This window comes from Lagenorhynchus albirostris, chromosome 15 (assembly GCF_949774975.1).
Source record: "Lagenorhynchus albirostris chromosome 15, mLagAlb1.1, whole genome shotgun sequence".
In the NCBI taxonomy this organism is placed as follows: domain Eukaryota; kingdom Metazoa; phylum Chordata; class Mammalia; order Artiodactyla; family Delphinidae; genus Lagenorhynchus; species Lagenorhynchus albirostris.
Genome location: NC_083109.1, coordinates 86,460,486 through 86,473,173, shown reverse-complemented (window position 1 = coordinate 86,473,173; position 12,688 = coordinate 86,460,486). Strand labels below are relative to the sequence as shown.

At 61.7% G+C, this 12,688-nt stretch overlaps 2 protein-coding genes across 5 annotated transcripts in view; one reads left to right on the top strand and one right to left on the bottom strand.

The window, feature by feature from the left end:
- The first annotated feature begins 29 nt into the window (after positions 1 to 29).
- On the top strand, positions 30 to 8,233 carry NUDT1 (nudix hydrolase 1). Of its 2 annotated transcripts, none has more exons than XM_060124570.1 (4): positions 30 to 77; positions 1,510 to 1,675; positions 7,017 to 7,162; positions 7,430 to 8,233. In XM_060124570.1, exons 2-4 carry the CDS (start codon positions 1,524 to 1,526, stop codon positions 7,600 to 7,602), a joined length of 471 nt encoding a protein of 156 aa, XP_059980553.1. In that variant the 5' UTR covers positions 30 to 77; positions 1,510 to 1,523; the 3' UTR covers positions 7,603 to 8,233. The 2 variants fall into 2 exon arrangements, with proteins under 2 accessions (XP_059980553.1, XP_059980552.1); XM_060124569.1 differs by lacking the exon at positions 30 to 77 and adding an exon at positions 84 to 499.
- A 2,531-nt stretch (positions 8,234 to 10,764) lies between these two features.
- Positions 10,765 to 12,688, bottom strand: part of SNX8 (sorting nexin 8) — a 39,165-nt gene continuing 37,241 nt past the window's right edge. For all 3 annotated transcript variants that reach the window (XM_060124566.1, XM_060124568.1, XM_060124567.1), the window contains exon 11: positions 10,765 to 10,930. In XM_060124566.1, coding sequence (XP_059980549.1) covers positions 10,820 to 10,930 — 111 coding nt within the window. In that variant the 3' untranslated portion in view covers positions 10,765 to 10,819. The remainder of the gene's footprint in view (positions 10,931 to 12,688) is intronic.

Sequence of the window (12,688 nt, the reverse complement as noted above, 5' to 3'; positions counted from 1 at the left end):
GCCTCACTTCCGGCCCTAGGCCACGCCCCCGGAAGCGGCGCGCGGGTGGGAAAGGCGCGTGCAGAGGCCGGGAGCGGGTGAGTCCGGGAGTGGGTGAGACCGGGAGCGCCGCCACGGGAGACGGGCCTGCGACTTGCCGGGGAGCGCCTGGTGGGCGGGGGCGGCTGGAGACCCAGCACGGACAAGGCCCCAGACACGGGAGTCCGAGCCTGGCGCTCGACTGTGCGTTGTCTTTAAACTCCAGTCGCGGGCCTCGGTGTACAGGCGACCCCGCTGAGAGGCCACCCGGCTGACACGGGGCGCTGCCCGACCCCTGACTTTAGGCGGGCTCTCTGGGGACCCGTCTGATGGCAGAACCAAGAGCTGTAGCCAACTAGACTTCAACGTGCGGTAGACGCAGGTTGCGGTAGACGCAGGTTTGGGTACCGGCTCCGGTGTCTGATTTGGGGTCAAACGTAGCCTCTCTGAGCTTCAGTTTCCTTGGCTGAAAATGGAAAAGGTAAGTGTCAGCTCACAGAGTTGTTGGGTCTGTTAAAGGGGATAATTTTGGGGAAGTATATAATCGGTGCCTAATCACTGACAGCTGACAGTTCTAGCAGCCGCAGCAGCATCCCAATTACCTTAGGAAGCCAGGGATTTGGACACGAACAGGTCGGGGACATGACAAAGTCCGCAGACTAAAGGGAGGCTGGACCACAGAGACCCACCTCTCCTGCCTGACCTACCGCCAGCACCAGGACCCAGGCCTAGGGCCCTTTTCTCAGACACTGTAACTTCCCAGGAGGATCGCTGGTCCTGAATCCTGCATCTCGTCCAGTGTGGGCGCCAGACTGGGGTGGGGATGGATTGACAGCTAACTTGGTCCTGCTCTTCCAGCATTTCTCCAGCAGTGGCCGACGTCACCCTCCGAGTCTTTCTCTGGACCACACAAACCCATTCGAGCAGGAGAGGCCCTTGGGCTCCAGCACCAGGTCCCAGAGCAGCAACAGTTGTGAGCAGAGTGTGAAAACCTGTCGCAGGAGTGGGGACTATCCACTGTCAGGAGCCATGCATTTCTTGGGAATCTGGGGGTCTGCTTTTGCAGAGAGGCAGAAACCAGAACACAGTAGGCCAGAAGAAGGCCCCGTAATGAGAAGGCCAAGGCCAAAAGCCAGACGCAAGAACCGCTGGGTAAACTGCAGGGTTCTCTTGGTGCCCGGCGGGCTCGGGCCCTGGACACAGGAGCAGGGACAGCCCTGTGCCGAGGAGTGGGGAGGGGAAGGGATGGGCCGTCATCTGACCTGCTGCATCAGCCCAGTAAGCGAAGGGCCTGGGCACTGATGCCCCTGGGTTCTGGGGGCCAGGCCTCTGTCTGCCCCAGAAAACCTGCTACATGTGACAGAGCTGGGACGTTGCCTCTCCGTGCCTGGCAGAGCACATTTCCTGTCCACCCGGCCCCTGGCCACCGCAATACACACGCTTCCGTCCACACCCAGGTCAAGCTGACCCAACCCCTTGCCTTCCCTGCAGAACCCAAGGGCGCCATGTGTGCCTCGAGGCTCTACACCTTGGTGCTCGTGCTGCAGCCTCAGCGAGTCCTCCTGGGCATGAAGAAACGAGGCTTCGGGGCCGGCCGGTGGAACGGCTTCGGAGGCAAAGTTCAAGAAGGAGAGACCATCGAGGATGGAGCCAAGAGGTGAGGGGAGGGGCAGGCCTGACCGCAGAACCAGCGTCCGCAGGCGACAAGGATTCGGGCTGGAGAGCCAGGCCCCTGATTTGACCACTTAGAGCCACGCGACCTGGAGCCCAGACCGAATCCTTGAGCCTCGGTTTCCTCATTTGCAAAGTGGAGATAGTAACAGTACCTACCTCTTAGGACTGTTGTGAAGATTAAGTGAGAAAATAAACATAGGGGACTGAGCGAGGCCTGGCACATGGTCCGTGCTCAGCACACATTAGCTGCTGCTCTGCAGTCGTGGTTTTTAGGACGTTTGGGAAGCTGCTGTGCAGTGGCTTGGGTGGAAGAGTCCTGGCTTCCTCTTTCTCGCCAAGGGACTGGCCAGTCACTGGGCTCCTTCCTTTGTTCAGGGGAGCTGGTGACGAGCGTGTCTGGGAGCTTCCGCACACAGTCTCAGTTCTTCCTTGACACACTCACTTTCACATGGGAAGAACCGAAGCCCAGAGAGGTTGAGCAGTGTGCCCGAGATCACACAGGCCTCCAGAACGCAGCCCCTTTGCCTTCCTGCCCCTCGCAGGCTTGTGTGGATAAATCCAGCCTCCTGTGTCATCCACTGAGCCCCACGCGGTCTGGCCTCGCCCACTCGCTCCCATCCCTGCCCCCCCGGACACCCCAAGCTGTCATTGCCCACCCACTCTTCCTGGCTCCTCCTCTGGCTGACCCCTCCTCCGCCTTCACATTGGAGAAGGTGCCCCTCCCCCAGCTCTTCTCCATAGACCTCTGGACTTCCTTCACAGAACCGCCACCTTTCTGATCACACCGAATTACGCTCTCTGTCTGTCGTGAGGCCAGGACTGAAGACCTTTTATAAGTCAAGTTTGTATTGAAGTATAAAGTACATGTAGGAAAATGCCAGTCTTCACCAGGGAATTTTTAAGAAATGGGTCCATCATTTAACCAGCACGTAGATCAAGAAATGGGACTGGAGGGTGGACCCTGCCCCCAGGGGGGCAGCCTGCACCCTGACTGCTGTCACAGTTGACGGTTTGGCCCATTCAGAAATACCCTGTAGAAAGAGCCTTGCAGCTGTGGCTTCTTCCTGGTATCATGTCTGCATGTGGCAGTGGTCCAGTCCGGTTTATGAACACACTGCAGCCTGCTCATCCCGGGCGTGGGCTTTTGGGCCGTTTCCGGGTTGGAGTTGCAAGTGATGTAGCTGTGGACGGTCCTATACGGTCTTTCCGGTGGATGCTGCCCTCGAGAATTCGAGGTGTTCCGCCTTAGCACATACCGCCAAACAGTTGTGCTCATTTAAAGCCCCGCCAGCGGCGTGTGAGGTCCACCTCCTCCAAATCCTCAGCGCCACCTAGCATCTTCTGTCCTTTCCATCTCAGCCATCCCGGCAGGTGTGGTGCAGTGTGTGAGATCCGCCTCCTCCAGATCCTCAGCGCCACCTGGCATCTTCTGTCCTTTCCATCTCAGCCATCCCGGCAGGTGTGGTGCAGTGTGTGAGATCCGCCTCCTCCAGATCCTCAGCGCCACCTGGCATCTTCTGTCCTTTCCATCTCAGCCATCCCGGCAGGCAGGTGTGGTGATACCTTGTGGCGGTTTTACTGTGTTTGCCCCAGTGACTAATGACATTGAGCCATCTGCTCAGCGTCCGTGGGCCCCTGGCGTTAAACTCGGTGCAGCCGAGCAGACGCCGTGCTGGGCCCTGCAGGCTGCCCTCCAGACACTCGCTGCACCACCAGAAGCACTGGAGCGGTGGCCCCGTGACCCCGAACCTCACTCCTGTGCCGACCTCCCCACAGATCGCAGAGCCGTCCTGAGATCGCTGCCTTTCTGTTGTCGCTCAGGCTTGCTGACTGCTTTAGCATCAGGGTCTCAGTTACCCTCTTAGAGCCTCGTGATTCGTTGCCCTTCGGAGGCCTCGTCCAGCAGGTGGGGCTGTGGAGGGCGCTTCCTCCCAGGCCGCCCTGAGCTCCGTTTTGATACCCGGGCGCCCTTGAGGGCACACTCAGCCCCTGCAGGCAGCGTGCCCCACTGGGGGACATCCTCTCCACAGCCACGGGGCACTAATGGTCTCCATGCTCTGCCCGGGGGACCTTCCTTTAGGCAGGGTTGGCCTTACCCTGAGACTGAGGCCAGAAGTGCACCACCCAGGGCCCACACCGCGCGCCTGATGCAGACCAGTCTGCCCGTGGCCGCATGGTACCACGCTGGCGCCCAGGGCCTGTGGGGCAGCTCCGGGCAGCTCTCTCCAGGAGCCCCGCGGCCTCTCCCCAGGGTTCCAGCCTGGGTGTAGGATGGAGCCAGGTGTCAGGACCACCCCGACAAAGGACTGTTGAGCCCCTGCAGGGGGGGTCGGGACGGGTGGCAGGTTCTAATGCACAGGGCGCAGGCTGAGACCCACCCCAGGGCCCTGGGACTCCAGCAGCAACAGGGCTTCGCCCACTTTGGGGATGACTCAGCCGCCGGCCCCAGGCCCCTAGGGCAGCTCTGGCCTCTTTCCGTGCACGTGCGTGGGGCTGCTCCTTAGGCCGCAGGCCCTGGCTGTCCTGCCCTGACGAGCGAGGTCACGGCAGCCTTGGGGGTATCTGGTGCACTGCGCTTTGGGCTCCCAGGGTGGGCCCCACCTCGACAGCTGGGTTAACGTGCCAGCACACTCGGGGGCCGGGAGCCACGTTGTCCCTTCCTCTGCGCTGGACGTCCTTGGGGGGAAGCCACGTCCTTGGGGGGAAGCCACGTTGTCCCTTCCTCTGCGCTGGACGCCCTTGGGGGGAAGCCACGTTGTCCCTTCCTCTGCGCTGGACGCCCTTGGGGGGAAGCCACGTTGTCCCTTCCTCTGCGCTGGACGCCCTTGGGGGGAAGCCACGTTGTCCCTTCCTCTGCGCTGGACGCCCTTGGGGGGAAGCCACGTTGTCCCTTCCTCTGCGCTGGACGCCCTTGGGGGGAAGCCACGTCCTTGGGGGGAAGCCACGTTGTCCCTTCCTCTGCGCTGGACGTCCTTGGGGGGAAGCCACGTTGTCCCTTCCTCTGTGCTGGACGTCCTTGGGGGGAAGCCACGTTGTCCCTTCCTCTGCGCTGGACGTCCTTGGGGGGAAGCCACGTTGTCCCTTCCTCTGCGCTGGACGCCCTTGGGGGGAAGCCACGTTGTCCCTTCCTCTGCGCTGGACGCCCTTGGGGGGAAGCCACGTCCTTGGGGGGAAGCCACGTTGTCCCTTCCTCTGCGCTGGACGTCCTTGGGGGGAAGCCACGTTGTCCCTTCCTCTGTGCTGGACGTCCTTGGGGGGAAGCCATCTGAGCACCGAGGAAGATGCATCCTTCTTCTGGGGGGTTGCAGGGAGTTGCAGGCACCTGGGGACCCAGGGTGCCTCACAGCCAGGTTTCAGCTTCGGGCGTGCAGCACTCCCACCTTTCTGGCCAGCACCCACAGAGCACCGTGTTAGAGAACTCTGGAAGGCCGTGTGGCCGGCGGGCCCCCGAGCTGCACCGCGGGCTCCGGACCGCAGGGCCCCCGCGTCCCCCGCCGTGTGGGGAACATCCCAGAGATGCAGTCAGACACGTCAGCAAAACTGGATCAGTGTCACCCCCGGCTTCCTGGTTATCCCGGCCCGAAGCAAGCTCAGCTCTGCCTGCGAGGACATTATTGACATTTCATACACTGCCGTGGACTCCCGGAAGATGAGCCAAAATTAGTCAAAACATTAAATCAGCAGGTGACGGTTTTAAAATGAGCTCGCCAGCCTGCTGCCAGAGGTAGGGCGGGCCCTGCCGAAGGCTTCTGTTACATTTAATTGGGGAGCCATTTCCACCCTCGCAAGTGAAAACACACGTTCATTTTTTAGGTCGTGTCTAATTTTAATTAACCATCTCAATGAATAAATTCCAGCTTCCAGAGCATCACCTGGGCTGCATCTGAATGGCAGCAAATGGATACAGTTCCTCTCCAGGACTCACAGGAAGGTTAGGGCAGATTCCAAGCTCAATAAGGCGTCCATTTAAATAAGACCGTTTAACCCAGCACACGTGTTTAACAAACACTGGTTTCCCTGACTCCTCATTACAGGCAACAGGAAGTAATTATGCATTGCGTTCCTAGCATAACTCAGAGATCAAAGCTTAAAAAGACCTTTTTTTAAGCTACCACTCTAAATAGTCAGGTGTAATTAGAATGTTTTTACAGCAACAAAAATAAATACAGGGCAGTGGGGAAGTGAGACTGTAGCAGGAGACACAGGTGCTGAGCTTCACGGGTGCAGGGCTGGTGGGGTCCCCAGAGTCCCGAGCACAGCAGAACATCCAGAAAGCGCTCGCCAAGGATGGAACGAGACGCAGGATGACGGCGGCGGGGCAGCCGGTGGGGCGAAAGGCTGGTGGCAGACGGTGCGTACAAGGACGCTCATCACGGCGGGTTTCGTGGTGAGCAAGGTGGGTCTTTTATTCTATGATACACAACAGCCGAGAAGCTGGTTGAATTCCTTGAAGTGTAGAACGTGGCTCTGCAGTGTTGTGTGAAAAGCACAGGTACAAGGTACGGGCGGCATGTTTGCAGTTCTTAAAAGGGATGCACAAAGGAGAAAGACCCCAAGGGGAAACTGCAGTGGTAGCAAGGGTTCTTGCTGGGTGAGGAGTCTCTGTGTGTTTGCTAGACTGTCTACAATGAATATGTAGCTTGGGGAAGCATTGTTAAATTGAGGGGGGGGATCCCGGTTCTCGTGAATCGCCCGGCACTTGTGCACTCAGGTGGGGAGATCAGCCCCCTGACCCCTTCCTACAAGCACAGGTGGTTGAGCTGGGGGAAAGGGTCCTGAGAAGCGGGGACACAGCGAGACAGGCCCAAAGCTCATCCCCTACCATCAAGCGCGGCTGAGGTGAGCTGGCTGGGGTGGGGCCTGTCTCCTTGGTGAAACAGGAGTTAAAACAGCCCCTTCCCTGGAGAAGAGACAGTAGAAACCTGCAGTCTGCTCCTGAGCTCTGTGCGGGGACAGGACAGGGCAGGAGGACTTTGGCTCAGGGCCGGGTTCCGGGGGCTGCAGCCCGCAGAGCACCATGCACACGTGATGGCCTCAGGGAGAGCCAAGCAGGACAGGTGGGGTCCCCTGGCTCTAGCAGTGGCCTCCCGTGGGACCTCCGAGCAGCTGAGCTGGGCCAGGCCTGACCTGCCACGTGGTGCGCCCAGGGTGCTCAGTTACAGAGGTCTGGCTGCCGCTAAACAGCGGTCCCCGAACCCGAGCCCTTGGCCACATGTACACACTCCGCCCCTCCATCCTCCCAGCACCATTTTCGGGTGCCACGTGGGCGCCTTGCGTTAACTGTCACCTTATGTCCGGGTGCGTCCATCCGCCTCTGCCCACAGGGAGCTGCAGGAAGAGAGCGGTCTGACCGTGGACGCGCTGCAGAAGGTGGGCCAGATAGTGTTTGAGTTCGTGGGCGACCCCGAGCTGATGGACATGCACATCTTCTGCACAGACAGTGTCCACGGGACACCAGTGGAGAGCGAAGGTGAGTCTCTGGGCTCGTCCCTTCCCGGCGGGTGAGAGAGGCAGGTGATGAGCGGCACGGCAGCCCTCCCCTCCCCCAGGGGCAGGTGCCGAAACACACCAGCACCGGAGCCTCCCTACTCTTCTGTAAGATAAGGGATACAGTCACAAGGATTAAATATGAAAGTATGTCAAGTTCCTCACACAGAATAACTCAGTAATTCCTCACAAAAAGTCAGTTTAAAATCTGGATTGAACATCGATGACAGTTCCTTTTCACTGACTTCAGAAATGCGCCCCCAGTGGTTCCAACTGGACCAGATCCCCTTCGCTGACATGTGGCCCGATGACAGCTACTGGTTTCCCCTCCTGCTTCAGAAGAAGAAGTTCCACGGCTACTTCAAGTTCCAGAGTCACGACACCATCCTGGACTACAAGCTTCGCGAGGTGGACACAGTCTAGGACAGAGCTGAGCTCGTCCCTCGGGCCATGAGCACCCCTGCCCAGCCACGCTGTGGCCCCAGGCTCAGCGCACCGGCCGGGCCTCCAGCCTGTCTGGCGCATGACTGGATGGAAAGGAAAATAAACCTCTTACTTTTTCAACATTCCTCACCGGGCCTCATGAAGTCCCATCCTCGGGGAGCTGCCAGACGTGCCTGGCTGTGACCTGCACCACCGGACAGAGATGGGGGAAAGAGACACAGGCGCAAAAGGGGAGGGGACGGCTTCTCGGACGTCCCACGGGGGAGAACTGGTGTGGGAGGCCCGGCATAGGTGTGCACGGGGCCGCAGGATCCCGGGGGTGGGCTAGAGGCCGTGTCCTCCTCTCACCACCCCCCTTATGGGGAAACCGAGGCGCGGTCAGGGCCCAGGGCTCCAACCCCCGTCTAATGTACCATCACTTGGTCGCCCTCCCTCCCCCAAGACAGGCTGATCTCGTCCTGGTTTCTGACCCTGGGGAGGGGGCTGGGGGGTACCAACCACTCACACAAAAACTTCACAACTTGACCCGACTTTTATAAACACGTTTAATGATAGTTGTTCATGTAAGTTCAGTGATAAAAATCTCGGAATGTAGCTCATTTGTAAACAATTCCAGTTAACTGGGTGTGATGGTCATTGATCCCCGCAGCCGTATAAAGTGCTTCATACATAACCAGACTCAACGCAAAGCAAGAGGAAAGGCCTAAGATACCGACCTCAGGCAGCCGGAGCCCCAGTGTCCCCACGGCAGCCTGCCTTGGCCACGCCCTCCCTCCTCCCCACTCTGCGTCTTCGCACCGAGTCAGCTGGACGCAGGCTGGAGCGGCGTGGCCTGAAGGCGCACGCCTCGGGCCAGGCCAAGGCAGTGGTGAGCCACACTCAGCCCTAACAGGACGGGAGCGGCCGAAGGGCTCCCATCGGGAAGACGGAACCGGACGTCCTTTCACGGGGCTGTGACAGGCTCTCCCGGGCACGAGGAGAGCTCGGACGCAGAGGTGTGCGTGGCCCACCTTGGAGCTGGGGCAGCCTCTCCTCCCCCTCCCCGAGCAAACACTGAGCAGAAAACCCTGCCCACCGAGCCTGGGAACCCAGCGGCAGCCCAGGTGGAGGGCGGACGGGGAGCTTTGTGGAAAAGGTGCCTCTGCGCCCCCAGCTGCCACATGAGGGGGACACGGTCACTCCAGCATCTTCCCACTGACCCCTTTCCAGCACCTGGGGTGGGGGGAGCGGGTGGGCCACAAAGTGCCCTGCAGGTGAGCCTCTCAGGAAGAGCGAGGCCAGGCCTCCAACCAAGAACGTGCTCCTGGTTTCCACGCGGGAGCCAGTCCCGCCAGGAGGATTCTCTCCTGGAAAGTGCATCTGATGTCTTTGGTGTCAGAGATCTCCCTGGTGACCCGTGTGGGGAGGGCAAGCCTCAACCTGACCGGGAAGACGCTCCCCACCCTCCGTGCCGCTGCGCCACCACCCACCACGCGGCCAGGGCGTCTCCCCTGCTCTCCGCTGTCCCGTGGCCTCGTGTCCCTCACCACCCACGGACAGACCTCGGGGGTGAGCAGCCACCACCGCGGGGCCAGGACAGCAGAGGCCTGTGGTCAACGCTCCACGGCTCAAGCGTACACAGCACCTGGGGACCAACCTGCCGGGCAGCACAGAGCCACTCAAAGTGGTTGGGAGCCCGTTTCTCCACAGAGGGATCAAACGCAGAAGCAGCCCACAACGGGGCACATGGCACAGGCGGACCCTGCTGGCCCGGCTCCGGGGGCGCACCACCCCTCTGCTCGTCCTCCAGGAGACCGGCCAGCCCGGCACAGGAAGGCACACGTTGGCTGCCATGGGGCTCCGGCGGGTGGGGTGCAGCCGGCCTCCCCGCACGCCTGAACCCACGTGTGGGTGAGCCCAGGCTCCGGTGGGCACACTCACTTTGCCCTGGACTGTAACGTGTGTCAGCTCACCAGGGAAGCCTGCCTGTCACCCAGAGCCTCTGGGTCCCACGTGCGTGCCTCACACCAAGGGCAAACCCCCAGAACCCCCAGGCACGTGCTGCAGGAAGGCAGGGACCTCAGAGACCCTCGGTGCAGTCGGCCTCCTCCAGCGCCCTCCCAAGCCAGTGAGAACCGTGAAGGACGGGGGGCACTTACACAACAGGGGCTCAGGGCAGGACACACCCAGCCCCAGGCGGACATAAGCCCACCCGGCTCCAGACCGCCGCCCCCTCAGAGCAGGCTCTGGGCCGGCAAGCGTGGCAGGGAGGCTGGAAGGAGGGTTCCTGCTGCCCCAAAGAAGCAAAGTCGGTGTAACAGAGGGTTACCAGAGCGACGCAGATCCCCCCGCAGAGCCCACTGCCCTGCCAGCCTCGACGCTCACGGCGTGGCCTCCCAAGAAGAGCCGGGCAGCCGCCTGCACCTGCAGAGACGGCGGGAGCATCGGCTCACGGACCTCCAGACGCTTTGGTCCCCGCTTTGTCCTCCGCACCTCAGACCGCCGGGCACACGACAGGGTCACGGTGTGAGCGTGCACACGTGTGCGTGCCATGGAGGGAGGGACACAGACACCAGGGCCGCCAGGCTCACAGTTTGGGCCCAGGGACCCTGGGGCCCCCGCTCCCATGGCCAGGGCTATCTGCGGGCCGCAGCGGAAGGTCTCGCTGGCCAGTTCCGTGTCGGACACGGCCACCGCCGTCCGACGGCAGCACGCCGGCCGCGGGGACGGTCCTGCCCCGTCTCCCCGCTCAGCTATTCCAGAACCCTCCCGACTGTTCTAGCACATGGGCCCCAGCACACGCCCCCCTGCACGATCCGCTGTGTGCAAACCATCCCTCTGTGGGTCCTGGGAGAAAACCGTTCCGGGGACTCTCAACACTCTCACCACCAGATTGACGGGCCACGGTGTGCTTCGGGAGGGCCAGGCAGGGTCGAGGGCAACCGGGACAGACCCCGTGTGGCCGCGGCTTCCGTGGACGCCCGGAGGCCTAGCGCGTGTCCTCGGCCTTGCTCCCCGCGAGGGGAGGGGAGCCACGGCCACCGGGACCCGGCCCCACCCTGCCCGGGCATCAGCTCTTCCACGAGGGGCTGCAGCCCAACGCTGGGCCCCCTCGGGGTCGGGGCAGCCACCACGTGAAGGGAATTAAACAGGAACACACCATTTGGAAAGAAGTTTTAGTGAGGGCGCCGGAGCTGCCGCCCACATCCTCCCGGCACTAGTGAGGAGACAGGCCGTCCTGCGGGGACCTCAGTGGGCTTGGGGCGCCGTGCGGTCCAGCGAAGAGGCACTGTAGCTTGGGCTGCAGGTCATTCCACACCTTGCTCATCTGGAGGAGGAAGGGGAAGCGCGGGGTGAGGAGATGGAGGCCGCCTGTGGCCTGACGCACCAGCTCTCTCCTCCTAAAATGCTCACGGAGAGAGGAGACGCCCGTGCAGCCACGCCAGCGCATGTGTCACCTCCCGCAGAGCTCCCAGAGTGGGGGCGGGCCGGCCTTCCCACCCGCATCGCGGCCCAGCGCCCCGAACACCCCTCCACAGACCAGCCCAGGTAAGGGCAGACCTGCAACCAAAGGTCATGGTGGCCGTGCCACCACCCCTGCACGGGGACAGAAAGGCACGGGTCTGCTCGACGTAACAAATGTTATCACGGGGTTGCTCCCTCTGACAGGTCTGCAGGTGCCGGCCTTCTGGGCGGCTCAGAGGCCAAGACAACGTCCACCAGAGGAACACAGAGATGGGCAAAGCGAGAGCAGGGCGGCTGCCACCACAGCTCCCGGCCCCAGGCGTCTGCGAGGAAGGAGGCTGAGCAGCGAGGCCTGTGTCCAAGGCCAGCACTGGGGCAGCGGGGCTCGCGTCACAACAGGAAGCAGCGTGGCCCTGGGAACGTGCGGCGGGAGCAGAGCCTAGTCCCCGAGTTTCGAGACCGGGGCACTCACGAGTCACCCACAGCGGAGAAATCCAGGATCGCATCAGGAAATGTCCCCACTGGCCACCCGGACCTGCCCGTGAGGTCTCACCAGCGTACAGCCCTACCTCCCCCAGCGCTGCTGCTGCCTTGGCCACACCTGCAGGTCCTACACTGTGCCCGAGGGCACCCTGGGCACCCCAGCGAACTCCAGGGGCACCACGAACTATGAGAAACGCTCAAGGGAAACTCAGCATTTGTCACAGGCTACATGGACCACTGCTCTGACGCTGTCTGGAGCTAAGAACGTAAGAAACAGAACCATTAAAACGGTACTTTGGCCTCGGGCTGCTGTGAAAAGTCACTGAGGCACTAAGAGGAAGTAAAGGAACTTCTGTCTCAGGCGGGCAACATTTCTCACTCATGCCCGACTCCCCTGGCGTCCCACTGAAAGCACAGACCCTTGAGTCCCAGGCCCAGCGGTTCTGAAAGCAAGTCTGAGAGGGACCTGTACACTAACCACACGCTGACCAGACCCTCCAGACCGCTCTGGCCTGGCCACCTCCCGCCTGGACGCACCATCTCATGTCTTCTACCCCTGAATCCGCACACCCAGCCACCGCCCGGCACCGTTCCGAACTACAGGTCTGAGCTCCCTCCACGCGCTGCTCACAAAAGCCTCCCTGGCCCTCCGGGCAGGGTCGCCAGCTTCCCAGACTGCACCCCAGCCCACCCCCGGGGCCCCGCGTGGGACCCGTCCCCTCCAGCTGGCCGACCTGTTGGGATCGCCCACTCCTTTGGTGTCAGGGACGGCTGCGGGGCAGGTGTGTGCCCAGCACGGCCGCAGGACCTGGCACGGAACGACGGCCAAGCAGCCCACTTCCACCAAACCCCCGAGCCGGTCTCGGAAGGCTGCAAGGGTCATATTCTACGCCCCTTGCCAGGTGGGGAAACTGGCGCAGAGCTTAAACAACCCAACCAAGGCCGTTCAGAGCTCAGAACTGGTGCACAGCTGGAAGCTGAGACAGCTAGGATGTGAGGTTCAGAGAGTCTGAGCCTACGCTACCTCCCCGCCCCCCGCCTGCGTATCAAAGAGCTAGACCCGGCGCCCGGCAGGTGTGTCCCTCACAGGAGGTGCCGGCGCCCCCAGAGCCGAGAAGGAGCCCAGGGTGGAGGGCGT

Bases quoted from the DNA above. Each gene is read 5' to 3' on its own strand.
- NUDT1 (XM_060124570.1), top strand. From the start codon at position 1,524: ATGTGTGCCTCGAGGCTCTACACCTTGGTGCTCGTGCTGCAGCCTCAG. The intron at 1,676-7,016 runs GTGAGGGGAGGG...CTCTGCCCACAG, and splicing joins ATCGAGGATGGAGCCAAGAG to GGAGCTGCAGGAAGAGAGCG. The intron at 7,163-7,429 runs GTGAGTCTCTGG...CACTGACTTCAG, and splicing joins GACACCAGTGGAGAGCGAAG to AAATGCGCCCCCAGTGGTTC.